The sequence below is a fragment of the Bufo gargarizans genome, chromosome 6 (assembly GCF_014858855.1).
Source record: "Bufo gargarizans isolate SCDJY-AF-19 chromosome 6, ASM1485885v1, whole genome shotgun sequence".
Lineage (NCBI taxonomy): Eukaryota > Metazoa > Chordata > Amphibia > Anura > Bufonidae > Bufo > Bufo gargarizans.
In genome coordinates this window covers 308246307-308263636 of record NC_058085.1, presented here as the reverse complement: position 1 = coordinate 308263636, position 17330 = coordinate 308246307, and the positions used below count along the sequence as shown (strand labels likewise).

The 17330-nt window shown below is 42.9% G+C and overlaps 1 protein-coding gene across 1 annotated transcript in view; it reads left to right on the top strand.

The window, feature by feature from the left end:
- Nucleotides 1-2163: 2163 nt before the first annotated feature.
- The window catches only part of ANKRD22 (ankyrin repeat domain 22), a 51871-nt gene continuing 36704 nt past the window's right edge, over nt 2164-17330 (top strand). The window contains exon 1 of the mRNA XM_044297034.1: nt 2164-2369. Within this exon, the coding sequence (XP_044152969.1) occupies nt 2349-2369 (21 nt within the window). The 5' untranslated portion in view covers nt 2164-2348. The remainder of the gene's footprint in view (nt 2370-17330) is intronic.

Here is a 17330-nt window from a genome sequence, read left to right as displayed (position 1 = left end):
TGGCTGTTTTCAAAACTGCATAGAAATGAATGGGGCATGCTGGGAGTCATAGTTTTACCACATGTATAAGGATTAAACCAGGCACTCAAATATGGATTATAGGTCAAAATTTTAATCAAATATAATGAGATAAAATATATCGATATACTCATAAAGTGCAAAATAAAATACAATATAAAATGCAATAAAATGACATAGAAATTCACATAAGGGTAACCATAAATTACTAGCAGCAATGTGGCCAATAGTTATAGCAGCTAAAATTGGAAAGACTACAATCCGGACAAAGGTCTATATAAAATTCCAGGCGGTTTTAAGTTAAAGGACCGCACCCTTGATTGTAGCCAAAACCAGCCTGGATAGTTGAAGTTCAGACAGCCGCAATTGTTATGTCAGTCTTTAAAGAAAACCGCAATCCCAAGTATATTAAAACGGGTCTTGTGAAACATTCACCGATCCTCCTCGGTTTAAGGTAAAAGTGACTGTGCACTAAGGTGGCGTCCCACCTATACACGCAACTTTACAGCTTTACCTTGGTCGATGTTGCTTTATCCTATGTCCGGACCCAAAGGAGATATGCTGTGGATGCCGAGTCAACCTTGTATCTGCTCACAGAACTATGTTTGTGGCTCTTTCTTCCGGTACTCGTTCCTTTTACTCACAGCTCTTTAAACTTGAAGTCCAGGGGAGCTACTGTCCCAGCATGCCGGTGTGAGGTGTCGGACCATACGCGTTTCGGGGTTCTCTGAATAGCCCCTGAGGAAGGGGCTATTCAGAGAACCCCGAAACGCGTATGGTCCGACACCTCACACCGGCATGCTGGGACAGTAGCTCCCCTGGACTTCAAGTTTAAAGAGCTGTGAGTAAAAGGAACGAGTACCGGAAGAAAGAGCCACAAACATAGTTCTGTGAGCAGATACAAGGTTGACTCGGCATCCACAGCATATCTCCTTTGGGTCCGGACATAGGATAAAGCAACATCGACCAAGGTAAAGCTGTAAAGTTGCGTGTATAGGTGGGACGCCACCTTAGTGCACAGTCACTTTTACCTTAAACCGAGGAGGATCGGTGAATGTTTCACAAGACCCGTTTTAATATACTTGGGATTGCGGTTTTCTTTAAAGACTGACATAACAATTGCGGCTGTCTGAACTTCAACTATCCAGGCTGGTTTTGGCTACAATCAAGGGTGCGGTCCTTTAACTTAAAACCGCCTGGAATTTTATATAGACCTTTGTCCGGATTGTAGTCTTTCCAATTTTAGCTGCTATAACTATTGGCCACATTGCTGCTAGTAATTTATGGTTACCCTTATGTGAATTTCTATGTCATTTTATTGCATTTTATATTGTATTTTATTTTGCACTTTATGAGTATATCGATATATTTTATCTCATTATATTTGATTAAAATTTTGACCTATAATCCATATTTGAGTGCCTGGTTTAATCCTTATACATCTTATATAACTTTTAGTGACTGGGTGGGTCACTTAAACCAAGAGCACCTTAAATCCATAAATCAGCTGTAGTGATCCACAGATTTTTCGATATAGTTTTACCACAGTTGGAGTGCCGGAGGTTAGCCATCACTGCGCTAGGATATGTCCCCATTGTCTGTTAGGTGCGGGTCCTAGCAGTGAACGGAGCCCCAAAAGTAGTGGAGAGCGCACTGCGCATGAGGAGACACCTTCCATTTATTTCTAAGGGGTCGCCAAAAATAGCCGAGCGCTGGCTCGACTATTACCATCGGGCCTATAGAAGCGAAAGGGAGCAGTAGCCGGTTAGGCGCCATGCGCTCCCTTTCATGTCTATGGGGAGATTGCTTGGTGGTGGCCGAACCAGAGTTCTCCAGCCACCACTTTGCGGGGTTCCATTTAGGAGATAGGTGCCGGTCCCACCAATGTAAGACAATGGAGGCATATCCTTGAGATATGCACCGATTGTCTGAGATGAGACAACCCCTTTAAGTCTAAGGAGTCTACTCATGAGACTGTGATATGTGCTGTGTTCTTTGATTACTTAAATCACTCTATGTAAGTTTGTTTTAGACTTTCCAAGCAACGTCACAGAGGTCTCTGCATGATGAATAAGACAATGTTGTAACATGTTCTCGTCCTGTCATATTCTTGAGTAATACGACACTAATGGGTTGGGCGTCTTCAGCAGCGATTCCTTCACACAGGATGTTTCACACTTCCACCTAGTATCGATATATATTGTACTACGTAAAGTCTTACTCCATATTTTTTTTTCTTTATTGTTCTTTTATTACATAAAGTCAGTCGACGGTGAGGAGTGGGGATCTTTAAAGTTACAGATCAAGAATTATCAAGATCGACAGAGGACATGGGAATTCTGTACTCTGAGGTATGTCCAAGTTATGTTTGTATGACCATGAAGTTCGCTGTATTTCGGCTAAGGGTAGATACCAAAATATCCTGCCTCTACTTGGTGCAATTATCCCCCAGTTCAAGTCACAAGACCTCTTTATTATCTCCACTGAAGTTAGCCGAGTGTGTCTATTTGTAATCGCTTGTGTAAGATGGAGTGAGCTGTAGCTTTCCATGTATAACCTGTCACAAGTGCGTTCAGTCCCATTCTGTACATTACCTACTGCTTGTAATATCTTCCGATCCTGGTGAAGAGTGTATGTGAGGCCTACATCAAGTCATTGTATGTGATATTGGGACCTGGCAAAGTGTTTACTTTGAGACCAGGAGGTTAAAGCTATGCTATGGTATGGAGGTACATTGTCTAATGCATAATGATCTGAGGACACCTGCTTAGTAGAATGAATATTTGACAATATGTGACTGCAAAAAAACTAGCACTGAAATTTGGAAATGGTGTATTTTGGGAAATATGCTGCAAACAAAGGACGTGTTATTTACATCCGTCCATCTATCCACAAAGCAGTGTGGAAACCATAGTGCATACTGTAGAAAGTTATGCACAGCTTCTATATGGACTACTATGTGGGCACACCTAACCCCTGTAAATGTGGACCCATATATTTGCATCCATGGGCGTAACTATAGCCATAGAAGCTCCCATGTTGCTATTATACATATATTCAATTATTGCTACTTATGCTGCCGTTTTAATTTTCTCACACTAGGTTGGGAAGGACCCATCTTATTTTGCTATGGTGCCCTTTGAATTACAGTTACGCCCCAGGTGGCATCCAAATATTGTACCTACGAATGTCCATTCTAACAGAAAAAATGTATCGAGATGGTGTTTCATACACCAATCTTAAAGGGGTTATCCAGGAATTAATATTGATGACCTATCCTCAGGATGTGACATCACTGTACATCAGTCACATGGCCTAGTTGCAGGTTATCCCCATTCAAGTCAGTGTGGCTGAGCTGCAATACCAAGCACTGCCACTATATACAATGTACAGCTTTGCAAGCACCCGGGAGGCCGCCACGCTCATCAGAGCTCCTGTGGGCACCTCAGCTTCACAAAACAGCTGATCGAAAGACGCAAATTTTAATGCAAATATGACCTGCACCAATATTTACTTTACTTTCCAAATTTACAGTATCGGCTAGTGTTGAGCGAATCGTAGACCTCGATCTGAATTTCAGGGAAAATTCGATTCACCACAAAGCCGAATTTCTTTGTGCTTTGTGTTAGTGAATTGATTTTCCCAAACTTGCCTCATCCATTGGCTCGCAACGCGATGGCCACCGTCATCTTGATTAAAGATCTCGCACAAAATCCCGTGCGCCGGCTGACTTGATGATGTCATCATGGGCCACGCAAGATTTCGCGCTAGAGCTTCAATGAAGATGGCAGCGGCTGGCTCGTCGTGAGTAAATTGATGAGGTAAGTATTATTTCATTTATAAAAAAATGTATGTTATACCCGATTATTGCTATCAGATGCCGCCTTTATGTATGAACACGGCATCTTAGGGGTGCAATGACGGGGAGCGGTGCAATCACCGCTCTCTGTCATTACACCCACAACTTAAAAGAAATGCGCTTCGTGACGAAGTAATTTGTCACAAAGCTAATTTTTTTGTAAAATTCGACGAAGCAGCCGTATCGAATTTTTTAATACTTCGCTCATCTCTTGGTATCGGCACAATGTAGCCTTAATTAAACTTTTTGTTATTTAGCCCTAAGGTGTAAAAGGAAGCCTACGTAATGATGACAGGCAACATGTGAGTCACTGCGGAACCCATGAATTTATTTACAAATGATACGTTTGTCTTTAGTGTGAAGTGAGGTTCCTCCGATCCATCACAGGACCCTATAAACGCAGCTTCATTTCATGTGCTTGCACTCTATATGGGGGGATACGGCTGCACTGGGACACATGGCTGGTCCTGTAATTAGGAGTTTAGTAGTACTGGCCTGACTGCCATGGATATAGACTGTTAATATTGAAATAATGTAATACAAAAAAATATTACATAGCTTTAGGTCATTTCCAGCCATACCAAAAGATACAAAGGTTTAAAAGAAACTAATAGTGTTGATCGAGCACCAAGTGCTCTGGCCGAACACATCAGCACCCGAGCATAATGGAAGTCAATAGGAGAACCCCTGGCACCCCCTGCTCGGAAGAGAAGAGGGTGTCTGGTTCACAAGAAAATGTTAAAAATTTGATGGAAAAGCCATCAAAATGGTTTGGAAACAGCATTAAGAGGATGGCTGGATGCGTCTTGGACTCCTATTGTCTATGACATACAATAGACAACCACACAAAGGCTATATGCCAAAAGCCAGGTATGTGGAAGCCAACAATCTATCTATGAGACAGATGACAGGCTTAGTCAGCACACCTTACAATGGCAGCCTTGTGCACTATGAGATATTTCAAAACAGCTCTCATCTGACTGAGAGCCGGTAAGCCTCAAAGTTGCTTCACATCTGTTGGATGGCTTGGGTGGACCTGCGCACCTAGATCAATATCATTAGGGTGACAAAAAATTTCTGATTGTCCTAACATAATATTCAATAACCTTGTTATATAGTTTTGTCATGTAAAAACAAATTTGCATAAACATGGGTATATGGGAAAGACATGCAAATGAGCAGAATCTGCCTTGTTTTTCAGCTGAAAAACCATTTGCATGGAAAATTCGCGATCTACACTACTCATGAACATCTATTGGATTCATAGTCTTGTCATAAAATACTCGGGTCTCCCATTGACTGTCTTTGTATTAAATTGTACTCGAGCACTGCAATGTGCCGAGCATAGCAATGCTCGAGCCGAACAGCAGTTCGGCCGAGCATGCTCGCTCAACACTAGAAACTAAAGTATATGTATAAACATGTACATATAAAAACATACGTTTTGCACCAGAGTTTTAATATAAATAGTAGCAGATTTTAGGCACATCATATTTGCACTAACGATTTGCGACTTTCTCACCTCTTGACAATTTTGAAAAGTATTGAGTAACATGGGTGGGGCCACCCGGAAGGGGCGGGGTCAGCAATTTCCAGACAAATTTATTATTAGTAAAGACAGAAAATGGCCTAAATTACAGCACATATCTATTCTACTCTAGGTTCTAGATTTCAGTTACTGGTTTAAAGAAAAAGTGGCATAGATGCCCATAGCCTCCAAAGGAGCTCTGGAAAATGGAAGGTGGAATGCGATTGGTTGAAATGGGTAACTAAGCTGGTTTTTCTTTACACCAAATTTCCAAAACCTACCCCTATGTCTTTTGAAAAGCCCAGGATGGACCACATTTTTGAAGAGACGTACTTCTGTTTGGCATATTTAACCACAAAAAAAGGATGGTTTAAATCTGGCACAGGCTCTTGCTTGACAATTTTCAGAATTCCCTTAGCAGTGAATGGAGAGATCTGTGCCGATGCAGCATCCTCTCTATTCCTTGTGACGCATGGCAGTGACCCAATCTTAAGATAGGAGAAGGTCCCAGAGGTGGACATTTATGGCATATGCACACGATGATGTTCAGATGGGACATCCCATTTTATTAATCTCACCCAAAGTATAATTGATGCGCCCTCATGTAACTCTTCTAGTAAAGAACATTATAGGGGTTTTCCGAAAGTTCTGCCCCAATGACCTACCCTCTGCATAGGTCATCAGTATTTGATCGGTGGGGGTCCAACTTTCAGAATCGGCTGCTTACATTAGCGCCATAGCCTTCTTGCACCTAGGCCACGTGACCAATGAATGTGAAGTCACATGGCCTAAGGAAAGGTGCAACTGAGCCCCAATGAAGTGAATGGGGCTGAGATACCAAGCCCAGCCACTATACAATGTACGGCTCTGTGCTTGGTGAGCTGCGAGAAGGCAACGGCGCTCACATGAGCGTCAGAGCCTTCTCAAACAGCTGATCGGTGGGGGTCCCAGGTGTTGGACTCCCACCGATCAGATACTGATGACCTATGCAGAGGACAGGTCATCAATTTATAACTCCTGGAAAGCCCCTTAAAATTATGATTTAATAACAATATAAAAGTTTTGTATGACAGACATAAGAAATATTTACTTCTATGGTTTCTGTTGGGCAACTCTTGAAGAACAAGTCAGTCACCTACTGATTGATGTTGTCTTCATTCCTATCTACATGCCATGTCACACCACAGAGTTGTTCTAAGGAAACCCATGAAAGCTCCCTTTAGTATTTTTGCCTGAGAAGTTACATTCTTTTAGTTACAGAAGGAATGTAATGTGCCGAACTCAAGGCTGGAAAACAAAGCTGAGATTTCTAGAATTTCATACAATTACAGTAGTTATTGAGAGTAAGGCTATGAAAATACAGTAAGGCTATGGTCACAGTGGGGGAGATTTACTAATGAAAATTCACCGGTATTCTGGTGTAATTTCTGCAAAAGTGTATCAAGCATCTTGGACCCCTTTTTTCGAGGAACGATTGTGGTATAAAATATCTACTAACTAATAGGTGGTATAAACTTAGACTAGACTGTGTAAATGAGCACCACATTTACCCTCCTGCATCATCCACCTGGATAAATCTGCTGCATCTTTAGACTGTAAGCTTACATGGGGAGATTTATCAAAGACTGGCATTTTATGCTGGTCTTTAGAAATTTCCTGTGCTGCTGGAGGATGCACCTAATTTATGACGAGGCTCACGCCTTATCATACAGTAAATAAGGTGTATCATCTGGCAGTCTATGTGCCAGAATAAAAACTACGGCAACTTGGAGCTGCAATAGATTTTGTCTTCATTTGCACCTGAAAAATGTGTGGGACCCGCTGGAAGTCACGTCCCCTTTTCAGAAAGTGGCAAGAGTGGCACAGAAATGCCACTTGCATCAACAGTAGTCAAAAAAAATTTAAGTCACATAAACCCCACTGTTTTGTGTGTATGCTTTCAGAGTATCCGATGGGCACTAAGATGGATAGGTATTTGCAGGTATACCTTTCATTTAGGGTACTTTCACACTTGCGGCAGAGAAATCCAGGAGGCAGTTCCATCGCCGGAACTGCCTGCCGGATCCGTAAAAAAGTATGCCAACTGAAGGCATTTGCAAGACTGATCAGGATCCTGATTCGTCTTACAAATGCATTTAAAAATGCCGGATCCGTCTTTCTGGTGTCATCCGGAAAAAAGGATCCAGCATTTATTTTTTTCAAATTTTTTTCGGCCTGCGAAATGACTGATCCGGCACTAATACATTCCTATGGGAAAAAAATGCCGGCAAAAAATGATAGGCATTCTGGCAAGTGTTCCGGATTTTTGGCCGGAGATAAAACCGCAGCATGCTGCGGTATTATTTCCGTCCTGAAAAGGCAAAAAGACTGAACTGAAGACATCCTGATGCATCCTGAACAGATTGCTCTCCATTCAGAATGCATGGGGATATACCTGATCAGTTATAGAGCCCCTAGGATGGAACTCAGTGCCGGAAAAGAAAAACGCTAGTGTGAAAGTACCCTAACTGTACAAGAGCAGTCTGCTGTTTTTCCTGTACAATGGACCACCACACAAAAAACATACTGTATACTCTGCAGTATATGTATTTAGTTTTCTTGTGCATCAATGGATGACGTGCCACAGAATGATAAGCAGTGGCATAATATTGCGACTTTACTTAAAGGAGCACTCCCATAAAATGTGTTATTCTCTGACCTGTTAGGTGCATGTTATAAACTGTAGTGAAGGTATTCTTCTTACCAGTGACTGTATTGGTGAGATATAACCTCCTGATCCTCAGCTGTGTCATGTGACCAACACTCTGACTCTCCAAATAACACAGCATCTTATGTGTGGACAGGAAGTCAGTTTCTCTGTTTTCCTATCGGAGGCTCAATGTCAGTCTCATAGGAATGAATAGAGAAGTAACTGACTTCCTGTCTTGTGCCAGTTGAGGCAGAGTGTTGCTCACATGACACAGCTGAGGATCAGAAGGGAGGTTATAACTTGCAAATACAGTCACCAGTAAAAAGATTACCTTCAGTTTAAATGATAGACCTTTCTAAATGGTCCACAGAATAAAGATTTTGTGGGAGCGCTTCTTTAATTTATAACTGTGCATACACTGGTGTATAGTACCAAAGTTAGCCCCATAACACAGTATGATGCTATTGCAGGTTAAATCACAATCCTACAATTAAAGGGATTTTCCCACTTTAGATACTTATGGTATATCTATAGTATGTTGATGGGTAAGAGTTGCACCTCTGACTCTCTTACTGCAAACCTTGAAGGTTACGTCTGGTGCTGCTAGAAGCAGACCAAATAGTCTTCTATTATTGCAATGCATGTCCTATGACAAAGGTGCATTGCTTCGAGGGGAGATTATGGTCTGTACAGAGACATCACATACTAGCACACAGAATGCAGACTCATCTATGCACACTGCTTTAAGATATTCAGTGAAAAATTAAAATCCCTTAAACCTAAAAACAGGTTGGACTGGTTTTACAAAGAAAGAGTGGCAACACTTCCTCTGAGTAATTTGAGTTTTAAAGAGTGTTTATTGGTTAAGAGACATCACTGGGCACAGTCCATCGCTGAGACCCCAGGCAGGGGAGCAAAACGGCGATATGAAAAAGGGGGGAGAATGATGGACAGGAGTATCAGGAGGGAAAAACTAAATCCTACAGTTCTCACCATCTGTAGGTGGACTAAAGTAGTACCATCAGCTAGAACAATGATATTGTAGTGTAGGGATTCCAGTAGACCCCATATTTTACCATTATGGTCTCTAGAATTGTTCTGCATAGGTTCTATTTTTACATAGATCATAATTGTATTCCCACAATTCAGTACTGCACTAATAAAAAGTGTGGTAGATCTCGGTTTTTGATCTGTGTGGATTTTAGCTGCTATTAGTAGATATTGCAAACGTTTTAAATGCCGTGGGAAGTTTCTGGGCATCCGTGTAAAGGTTCAGTTTGTGTACAGCTTAACTAGGAATATTGACAATGCAAGAGCAATAAGCTATTACAACTGGGCATACAATATACATCAGGAAGTATAATAAAGAATGCTGGATTTAAAAAAAAATCTATGAATTTTTGAAGGGACCATGTAGACCCTTGTGTAAGGCCTTAATGGAAGTCATTGTCCACTTCTATTTTCCCACAAGATCTGGAGACAATGCTTCATGTGCTGCAATAGAACCATGGTGCCTATGTTTGTGTTTGAATGCCCGCAGATCTTGCACATGGCAATGCTTTTCTCTTCCAGCACTGTGGAGAAAAACTGCTTTCATAGTGCTAGTGGCAGCTGAGCTTGGTCTTGTACTTTTTGAGCCTGTGCCCCCAGTATCAGTAACAGTACCAGTTCCCGAGCTGACCATAGTAGAAGCAGATTCCTGGATATTTTCAGAAAATTCTGGTCATACATTGTCTTTGCTCTTTATTGCCGCCACCGCGACCACTAACCTTCTCCTCTGATGTCACCTAAGTTCCAAATTTGACACCCAGGTCCTATCCAACACACAATTATTGTCCTCACCCTCCCCGACACTTTTATCAGACTGTGTTAATGTCATTGTGGGCTTCTTGACCCCCCCCCTCCTAATTTCTTGCTCTGTATTTGCCCCAAGAACCACTGCCCCTACTGCTATGACCATTGCCACCATTAACACCACCACCGCCAACATAGATATGCATGGGGTCCCCACCTCCCCCTGAACGTCCTCCTCATGGCAGTCCAAACGCTGAGTGTTCTCAGACCAGTCATCAACATGAAGACTCTCTTAAAGTATCTTATCTGGGGCCAAAAGGGGGAAGAGCAGGAGGAATGCCATGACCCCTGGCTTCAAGGCACAGTGTCTGACTTGGGGGTGAACTTGACATCAGCTTGTTGTGACTGAGAGGAGGAGTGAGCCATCCAGCCCACAATCTCATCCTCTTTGTCCTCAATAATAATGTGACGCCTATTGGAGGGAGAACTGTGGCCTTCAACTGACTGGATGGGTGGTGCTGCTACTGCTGTTTGCCCTACTGCCCACATTCTGACTCTTGGATGATGAGGCATGGGTCTTGCGTTTTGCACTCTTCCGTTTACCAGACTAGCAAAAAGTGTTTATTTTCTGTAATTTAAGGACAGAGGCACAATTAAACCACAATTAAGGTGGAGTAAGGTAGTAATTGAACTAAAAGGGCCATTCCTACATAGACATATTGGCAGGATATGCCACAAATATCCAATAGGTGTGGGTCCCACCTGTAGGACTCACTCCTACCTTAAGGCCCATTTCACACGTGAATGCATAGCACACGCACTGAATCCTGACCCATTCATTTCAATGGGTCTGTGTACATGAGCATTTTTTTCACGCATCAGTTCTGCGGTGCGTGAAAAACGCAGCATGTTCTATAGTCTGCGTTTTTCACGCAGCCCTGTCCCCATAGAAGTGAATGGGGCTTCAGTGAAAAAAACGCATTGCATCCGCAAGCAAGTGCGGATGCAATGCATTTTCACTGATGGTTGCTAAGAGATGTTGTTTTTACGCCTTCAGGTTTTTTTATCACGCGCGTGAAAAACGCATCAAAACACATTGCACCCGCACGTGAAAAACTGAACAACTGAACGCAATTGCAGACAAAACGGACTGAACTTGCTTGCAAAATAGTGTGAGTTTCACTGAACACATCCTGGGCCAATCCGTCATGCTAGTGTGAAAGAGGCCTAAGATGAGGCCCCATCTCGCATCACCATGAATGGAGAGGTGTCCACACATCTGTGGCTTAGAAAGCTTAGAAATATACCCTGGTATGGTACCATCTTTTATAGCTTGCATGAGGGTGACGATGTTCCTCAGTAATCAGAAAAAAAAACGTGTGAACATATTGTAACACCCCAGAGTGGTGTTACCACTCCTACACCCTGCTACTATCTTTAATGGTCTAACCTAAAGGCCATCTTATGCATTTTTGTCCAGGTCCTATATTCTGTGCATTCCTAATCTTGTTATGCAACTGTTTATTACATGCCTGGTTCACCAGCAGTGCATATGGCAGAGCTATAGTTAGAGAGAATGGAAGTAACTTACCCCCTCTGGGCAAAAGTGGTCCAATCCTTCTTCCTGCCGGAAGGGTGGGGCAGAAGTTTCTATTTAGTTCTAAGCTAGACAGGACTGGGTATGAGCAGAGCACCCTAAGCTCTACTGGCTATGGAGAAAAATGTCTGGAAGCCATAGGGGCCAGAGGAATAGTTCTTCAACCACCATAAGAGAAATCAGCAAGAGGAAGAGTTCTTCGACTGAAGATAAGTTTTACTGAGTGTCAGGAGTGGAATAACAGTCGACGGCACCTCATCCAAGGATACCAGAGCAGATCAGAAGTACAGAAACCAGACTAAAGCAGAATTTAGCGCAGCATAAAGAAGGAAAACGAAGTTAGTAAGCAAGCCTGTCCATGCAACAGAGAGAAAGAGCAAGCAGGGTTATTAAAGAAGCCTGCCAGTTTATGCTAAAGCCTGCTGGGACCAAGACAAAGCTTAAAGATTGTTTTTGATGAACGTTTACTCAAGTAAAGCTGCTGTTCAACTACATACAAGGTCTGGACTTCATCTTTCTATAATTCGTCAAGTCAAAGCCCCCCTTAATTTTGTGCTTCAGAGCCAAAGCTTGGGGTCTGGCAGTCTCCAGGTAGGAGCACCGTGACATAGAGACATTTAGGCCACACTACACCACTCGGCATTCCTACTACACCGGGTGTGCAATAGGGGCCCTGGGGGCGGCACATTGCTATATGTTTCATTGAGTAATTACTATATATGTTACATAATAGAAGGATGCAATTAACCTAGCATGAAACCAGCAAAATAAGCAAGATGTACACAGTACTATAACTGGAACGGTAATGATACACCTAAAATAACTTCTCCACAGTGTGTATCATACTTTGCTATAAAATGACATAATGTTCCATTAATTAAAAGAAGAGTCATATGGAATGAGGATCCACGGTTGCTCGTGGAAATTAGCAATAAAAATCACATAATATCCAGAAAATGAAATGATTTGAATAGATTTTGGTTAAGGGGATTGTGCACATTTAGGGGGGGGGGGGGGTGTTGCAGACCTGCGAAGGAGAGCTTTCTTACCTGCTTCCCAGTAAGGTCTCCCGGCTCCTTCTCTTCCTGGTTTCTCCACTCGGCTCCCAGGATGTAAACTTATGTTTTTGACGCTGCTGCAGCCAATCACTGCGTTGACCTGCTCTGTTTGCATCATGTCAAATTGTCATGTGACCCAAGGGAGGCAGGTCAAAGCTGCAGCCAGCAATTGGTGGTCATTTTGACCTAGGCTTGTCAGTGACTGAGTTATTTCAATGTCTTTTACTGAGGCTCTTGACTTATTTATCCTAATTCCTGACCAATCTAAATGACAACTTTGGCCCTACGTGACACCAAATTCTTTACCATGACCATGTGCATGGTGTCTCAGAGGTTAGAAATGGCATTGTTGCCTTGCAGCACTGAGGTCCTGGATTCAATGTGTATGTTCTCCTTGTGTTTGTGTGGGTTTTCCTCCAGGAACCTAGGTTTTTTCCTTTGCTTAATCAACAGATTGAAATAAATTCATGCACCATACAATAATTTAAAACAGTTGAAATGCAGGTTGTACTGTGTTTAATCAGAACAAAATTAAGATAGTAAAGGAGGAGGTCTATGAATGTCACCTACAAATGAATTAACACATCATGTCCTCCCTTTCACTTCCTATGTTTGACTACAACAGAAGGAAATATTTTAATTCAAAAAGTATTATAACAACAGGATTGTATAGGCCAAAACTATGCCAAAGAAATGGCCTTTTGGCATACATTCGATGGGTGGATACGGTCGTGTGCATGGGACCTAATAGAAAGCACAGAGAAAGTGTCCTCCATCCTATTAGGCGTCCTACCTGTTCTTTCTCTGCTACAGTCTTCTAGTGAAATGGAATGGAGGTCAGGCATCCTTGTCTGTCAGATACATAGTCAGGTCCATAAATATTGGGACATCGACACAGTTCTAACATTTTTGGCTCTATACACCACCACAATGGATTTGAAATGAAACGAACAAGCAGGAACTGAAGACAGTTGCAGTAGAGGCCTGGCAGAGCATCTCCAGGGATGAAACCCAGCGTCTGGTGATGTCCATACGTTCCAGACTTCAGGCTGTAATTGACTGCAAAGGATTTGCAACCAAGTATTAAAAAGTGAAAGTTTGATGATTATTTATGATTATTAGTCTGTCCCATTACTTTTGCCTCTTAACAAGTGGGAGGCACATATGCAAACTGCTGTAATTCCTACTCCGTTCACCTGATTTGGATGTAAATACCCTCAAATTAAAGCCGACAGTCTGCAGGTAAAGCACATCTTGTTCTTTTCATTTCAAATCCAATGTGGTGGTGAATAGAGCCAAAAATGTTAGAATTGTGTTGATGTCCCAATATTTATGGATCTGACTGTATGGCATATCATGAAGACAAAAAAAAACTATGCAACAGCACTCTGCGAACACAAATAAAGTACAATAATGCCATAATTATAGAAATTATTCTGGTGCTAATGATACGTTCATTATATAAATTTTTGATTCTTGGCAAATACATTTTGTACAAAATTATTTGTGCCTGTCCGCCGGCGTCAAGACGATCTCTATAGGACAGAAACCTATACTCAATGCTACCTGTTATGGTGCCACATTCATGTGGATATGCCATGAATGTCTATGGGGGAAGGACACTTGGACCTCCCACTGTTCATCAGAGTTAGGCTACATGCACACGACTGTGCCGTTTTTTGCAGTCCGTAAACCGCGGATCCGAAAAAAATGGAAGCTGCCCGTGTGCCTTCTGCAAATTGCGGAACGGGCGGCCATTGATATAACTGCCTATTCTTGTTCGTTTTGCGGACAAGAATAGGACATGTTCTATTTTTTTGCGGGGCCGCGGAGCGGAGCAATGGATGCGGACAGCACACGGAGTGCTGTCCGCATCTTTTGCTGCCCCATTGCTGCCCCAAAACGGCGGCTCGGATGCAGACCCAAATAACGGCCGTGTGCATAAGGCCTTAGAGGAGAACAATGGCCATGATTTATCATACCTTCACTCCATAATTCTGCCGTCAAAAAGTCGCAAAAAAGTGTTTTACCGACTTTTTGCACTTACGCAAAATTTAAGTGATTACACAAACTTTTGCAACTCTTTCGCACTCGCTTGAGCAAAATTTTACATTTTTTTGCACTTTTACACCACACTCCAGTTTTGTAATGTGGGTGTGGTTAGCTATGTTAATGAGTTTCACTCCAGATTTATCATTGAGGCTTTTTTTTTTTTTTTTTTTGCAATCTCAGTCCAGGAGGTGGGTGGAGTAGGAAAACTGGAGTAGCTTCTGTAGACAAAAGGCTAAGGCAAATTTATTATCACAAGCTCCTAACCCCTGAAGACGCCACATTTGTGGTGAAACATGTTGGGGGAGCTTTGTTATTTTAAACACAAGAAACATTAGTGTTGTGGAGAGCTGAGGGGTCGACCAGCAAGCGTCCACCAGCAGTGATAGCGAAAAACTCCTGATGAAAAGGATGGAGGATAGCTGGGAAGGGAATTATTAGGATTAGAATAGCTTTACCAGAGCAGGAAAGAATACTAGAACTTGAGCTGATATTGAAAGAGCAAATTGAAACAAAGTAAATAGAGTATTGAAACAGCTTGCTACATTGGCAACAAAAGTGTTGCTAAAGATAAGCGATTAACTCTCAGTGCACCGCAGCCATTGATATTTGATATTATGGAGCCGTGGTGTGTGTGAGTGAACACAACCCCCATTATTATTACAAAATCCATACCCAGCTATCAGTACCACCATTATATGGAAAAGATTTGAGAAAAAGAAAAAAACAAAACACTCATATAGTTTTCTTTGGCTTTTAATATCACCAAAGGCATTTTTGAGAAAATAACACAGATGAATATAAAATATGCCATACGAGAGACAATTCATTCTCTGTTTATTTTAAAGAAATAGAATAAAGGTTATTTTTTATTTTAAAGGAAATATAAATAATTTGGGCCTGAAACAGAATCGGTATAGCTATTAGCTATTGATGTGTGTTAATTTTCAAAATAAATTCTGGGCCAACAAGGGTCAATTTTTTCTATACATTTATTATCAAGTAACATGAGACACTTGATAAATGTGGCATAAAGTACTCCAACACCGACTCAAGCAAAACTGACTTCAAATATTCCCCCCAATATGTTTTATGGAGCTCTAACTCTGATTTCGATGAACTTCAGGAGGTCTGGGTGTTGCATCCTTAGTACGGGCTCAAAACAACACCTGTATGACCATTTTCTGAAAGCAGCCTTAGGGTCCATTCACACGTCCTTAGAGTATTGCTGTTCCGGCACCCCTATAGAAATGCCTGTTGTCCGCTATTGCGGACAAGAATAGGACATGTTCTTTTTTTTTCAGGAGTCGCGGACCGGAAATGCGGATGCCGACAGCACAATGTGAGAATAAATGGGTCCGCACCCGTACTGCAGAATTGCGGAACGGATGTGGACCCATTCTATGGACTTGTGAATGGACCCTTAGAGGGGTTGTCCAGGAATAAATAATTTTTCCCTGATCTCTTTAAAGGGGTTGGCCACTCTGTTAGCACTTATTAAAACTATAAAGAAAGTAGGGCGATATTACACTTACTAATATACAGTGCTGCCCATAATTATTCATACCCCTGGCAAATTTTGACTTAGTTACTTTTATTCAACCAGTAATTTTTTGATGGGAAATGACATAGGTGTCTCCCAAAAGATAATAAGACGATGTACAAGAGGCATTTATTGTGGGAAAAAAATAAAAATTTCAGCTTTTATTTACATTTGAGCAAAAAGTGTTAAGTCCAAAATTAATGTCCTGCTCTCACCACGCCCCCCTCCTGGCCTGCTCTCACCACGCCCCCTCCTGGCCTGCCCTCGCCACGCCCCCTCCTGGCCTGCCCTCGCCACGCCCCCCTCCTGTCCTGCTCTCACCACGCCCCCCTCCTGGCCTGCTCTCACCACGCCCCCTCCTGGCCTGCCCTCGCCACGCCCCCTCCTGGCCTGCCCTCGCCACGCCCCCCTCCTGTCCTGCTCTCACCACGCCCCCCTCCTGGCCTGCTCTCACCACGCCCCCTCCTGGCCTGCCCTCACCACGCCCCCTCCTGGCCTGCCCTCGCCACGCCCCCCTCCTGGCCTGCCCTCTCCACGCCCCCCTCCCGGCCTGCTCTCGCCACGCCCCCCTCCCGGCCTGCTCTCGCCACGCCCCCTCCCGGCCTGCTCTCACCACGCCCCCCTCCCGGCCTGCTCTCACCACGCCCCCTCCTGGCCTGCTCTCACCACACCCCCTCCTGGCCTGCTCACACTCACGTTTGGTGCAGATCCATCATGCATCTGCACAGACGGCTCCGTTTAGATAATACAACCATCTGCATCCGTTCAGAACGGATCCGTTTGTATTATCTTTAACATAGCCAAAACAGATCCATCTTGAACACCATTGAAAGTCAATGAAGGATGGATCTGTTTTTATTGTGTCATAGAAAACGGATCCGTCCCTATTGCCTTACAATGGGGACGTTTGGCTCATTTTCGTCAGACGGACACCAAAGCGGAATGGAGACTGATCGGAGGCAAACTGATGCATTCTGAGCATATCCTTTTCCATGCAGAATGCATTAGGGCAAAACTGATCTGTTTTGGACCGCTTGTGAGAGCCCTGAACTCATCTCACAAATGGAAACCAAAACGCCAGTGTGAAAGTAGCCTTAGGGAGACTTAGGGGAAGCTGTGATGGCTGATCTGACTGCAGGCTCTGCCCGCTCTGTTTCCCCTGTACTGAGAGGATCCTGCCAACATGTGAGGATGT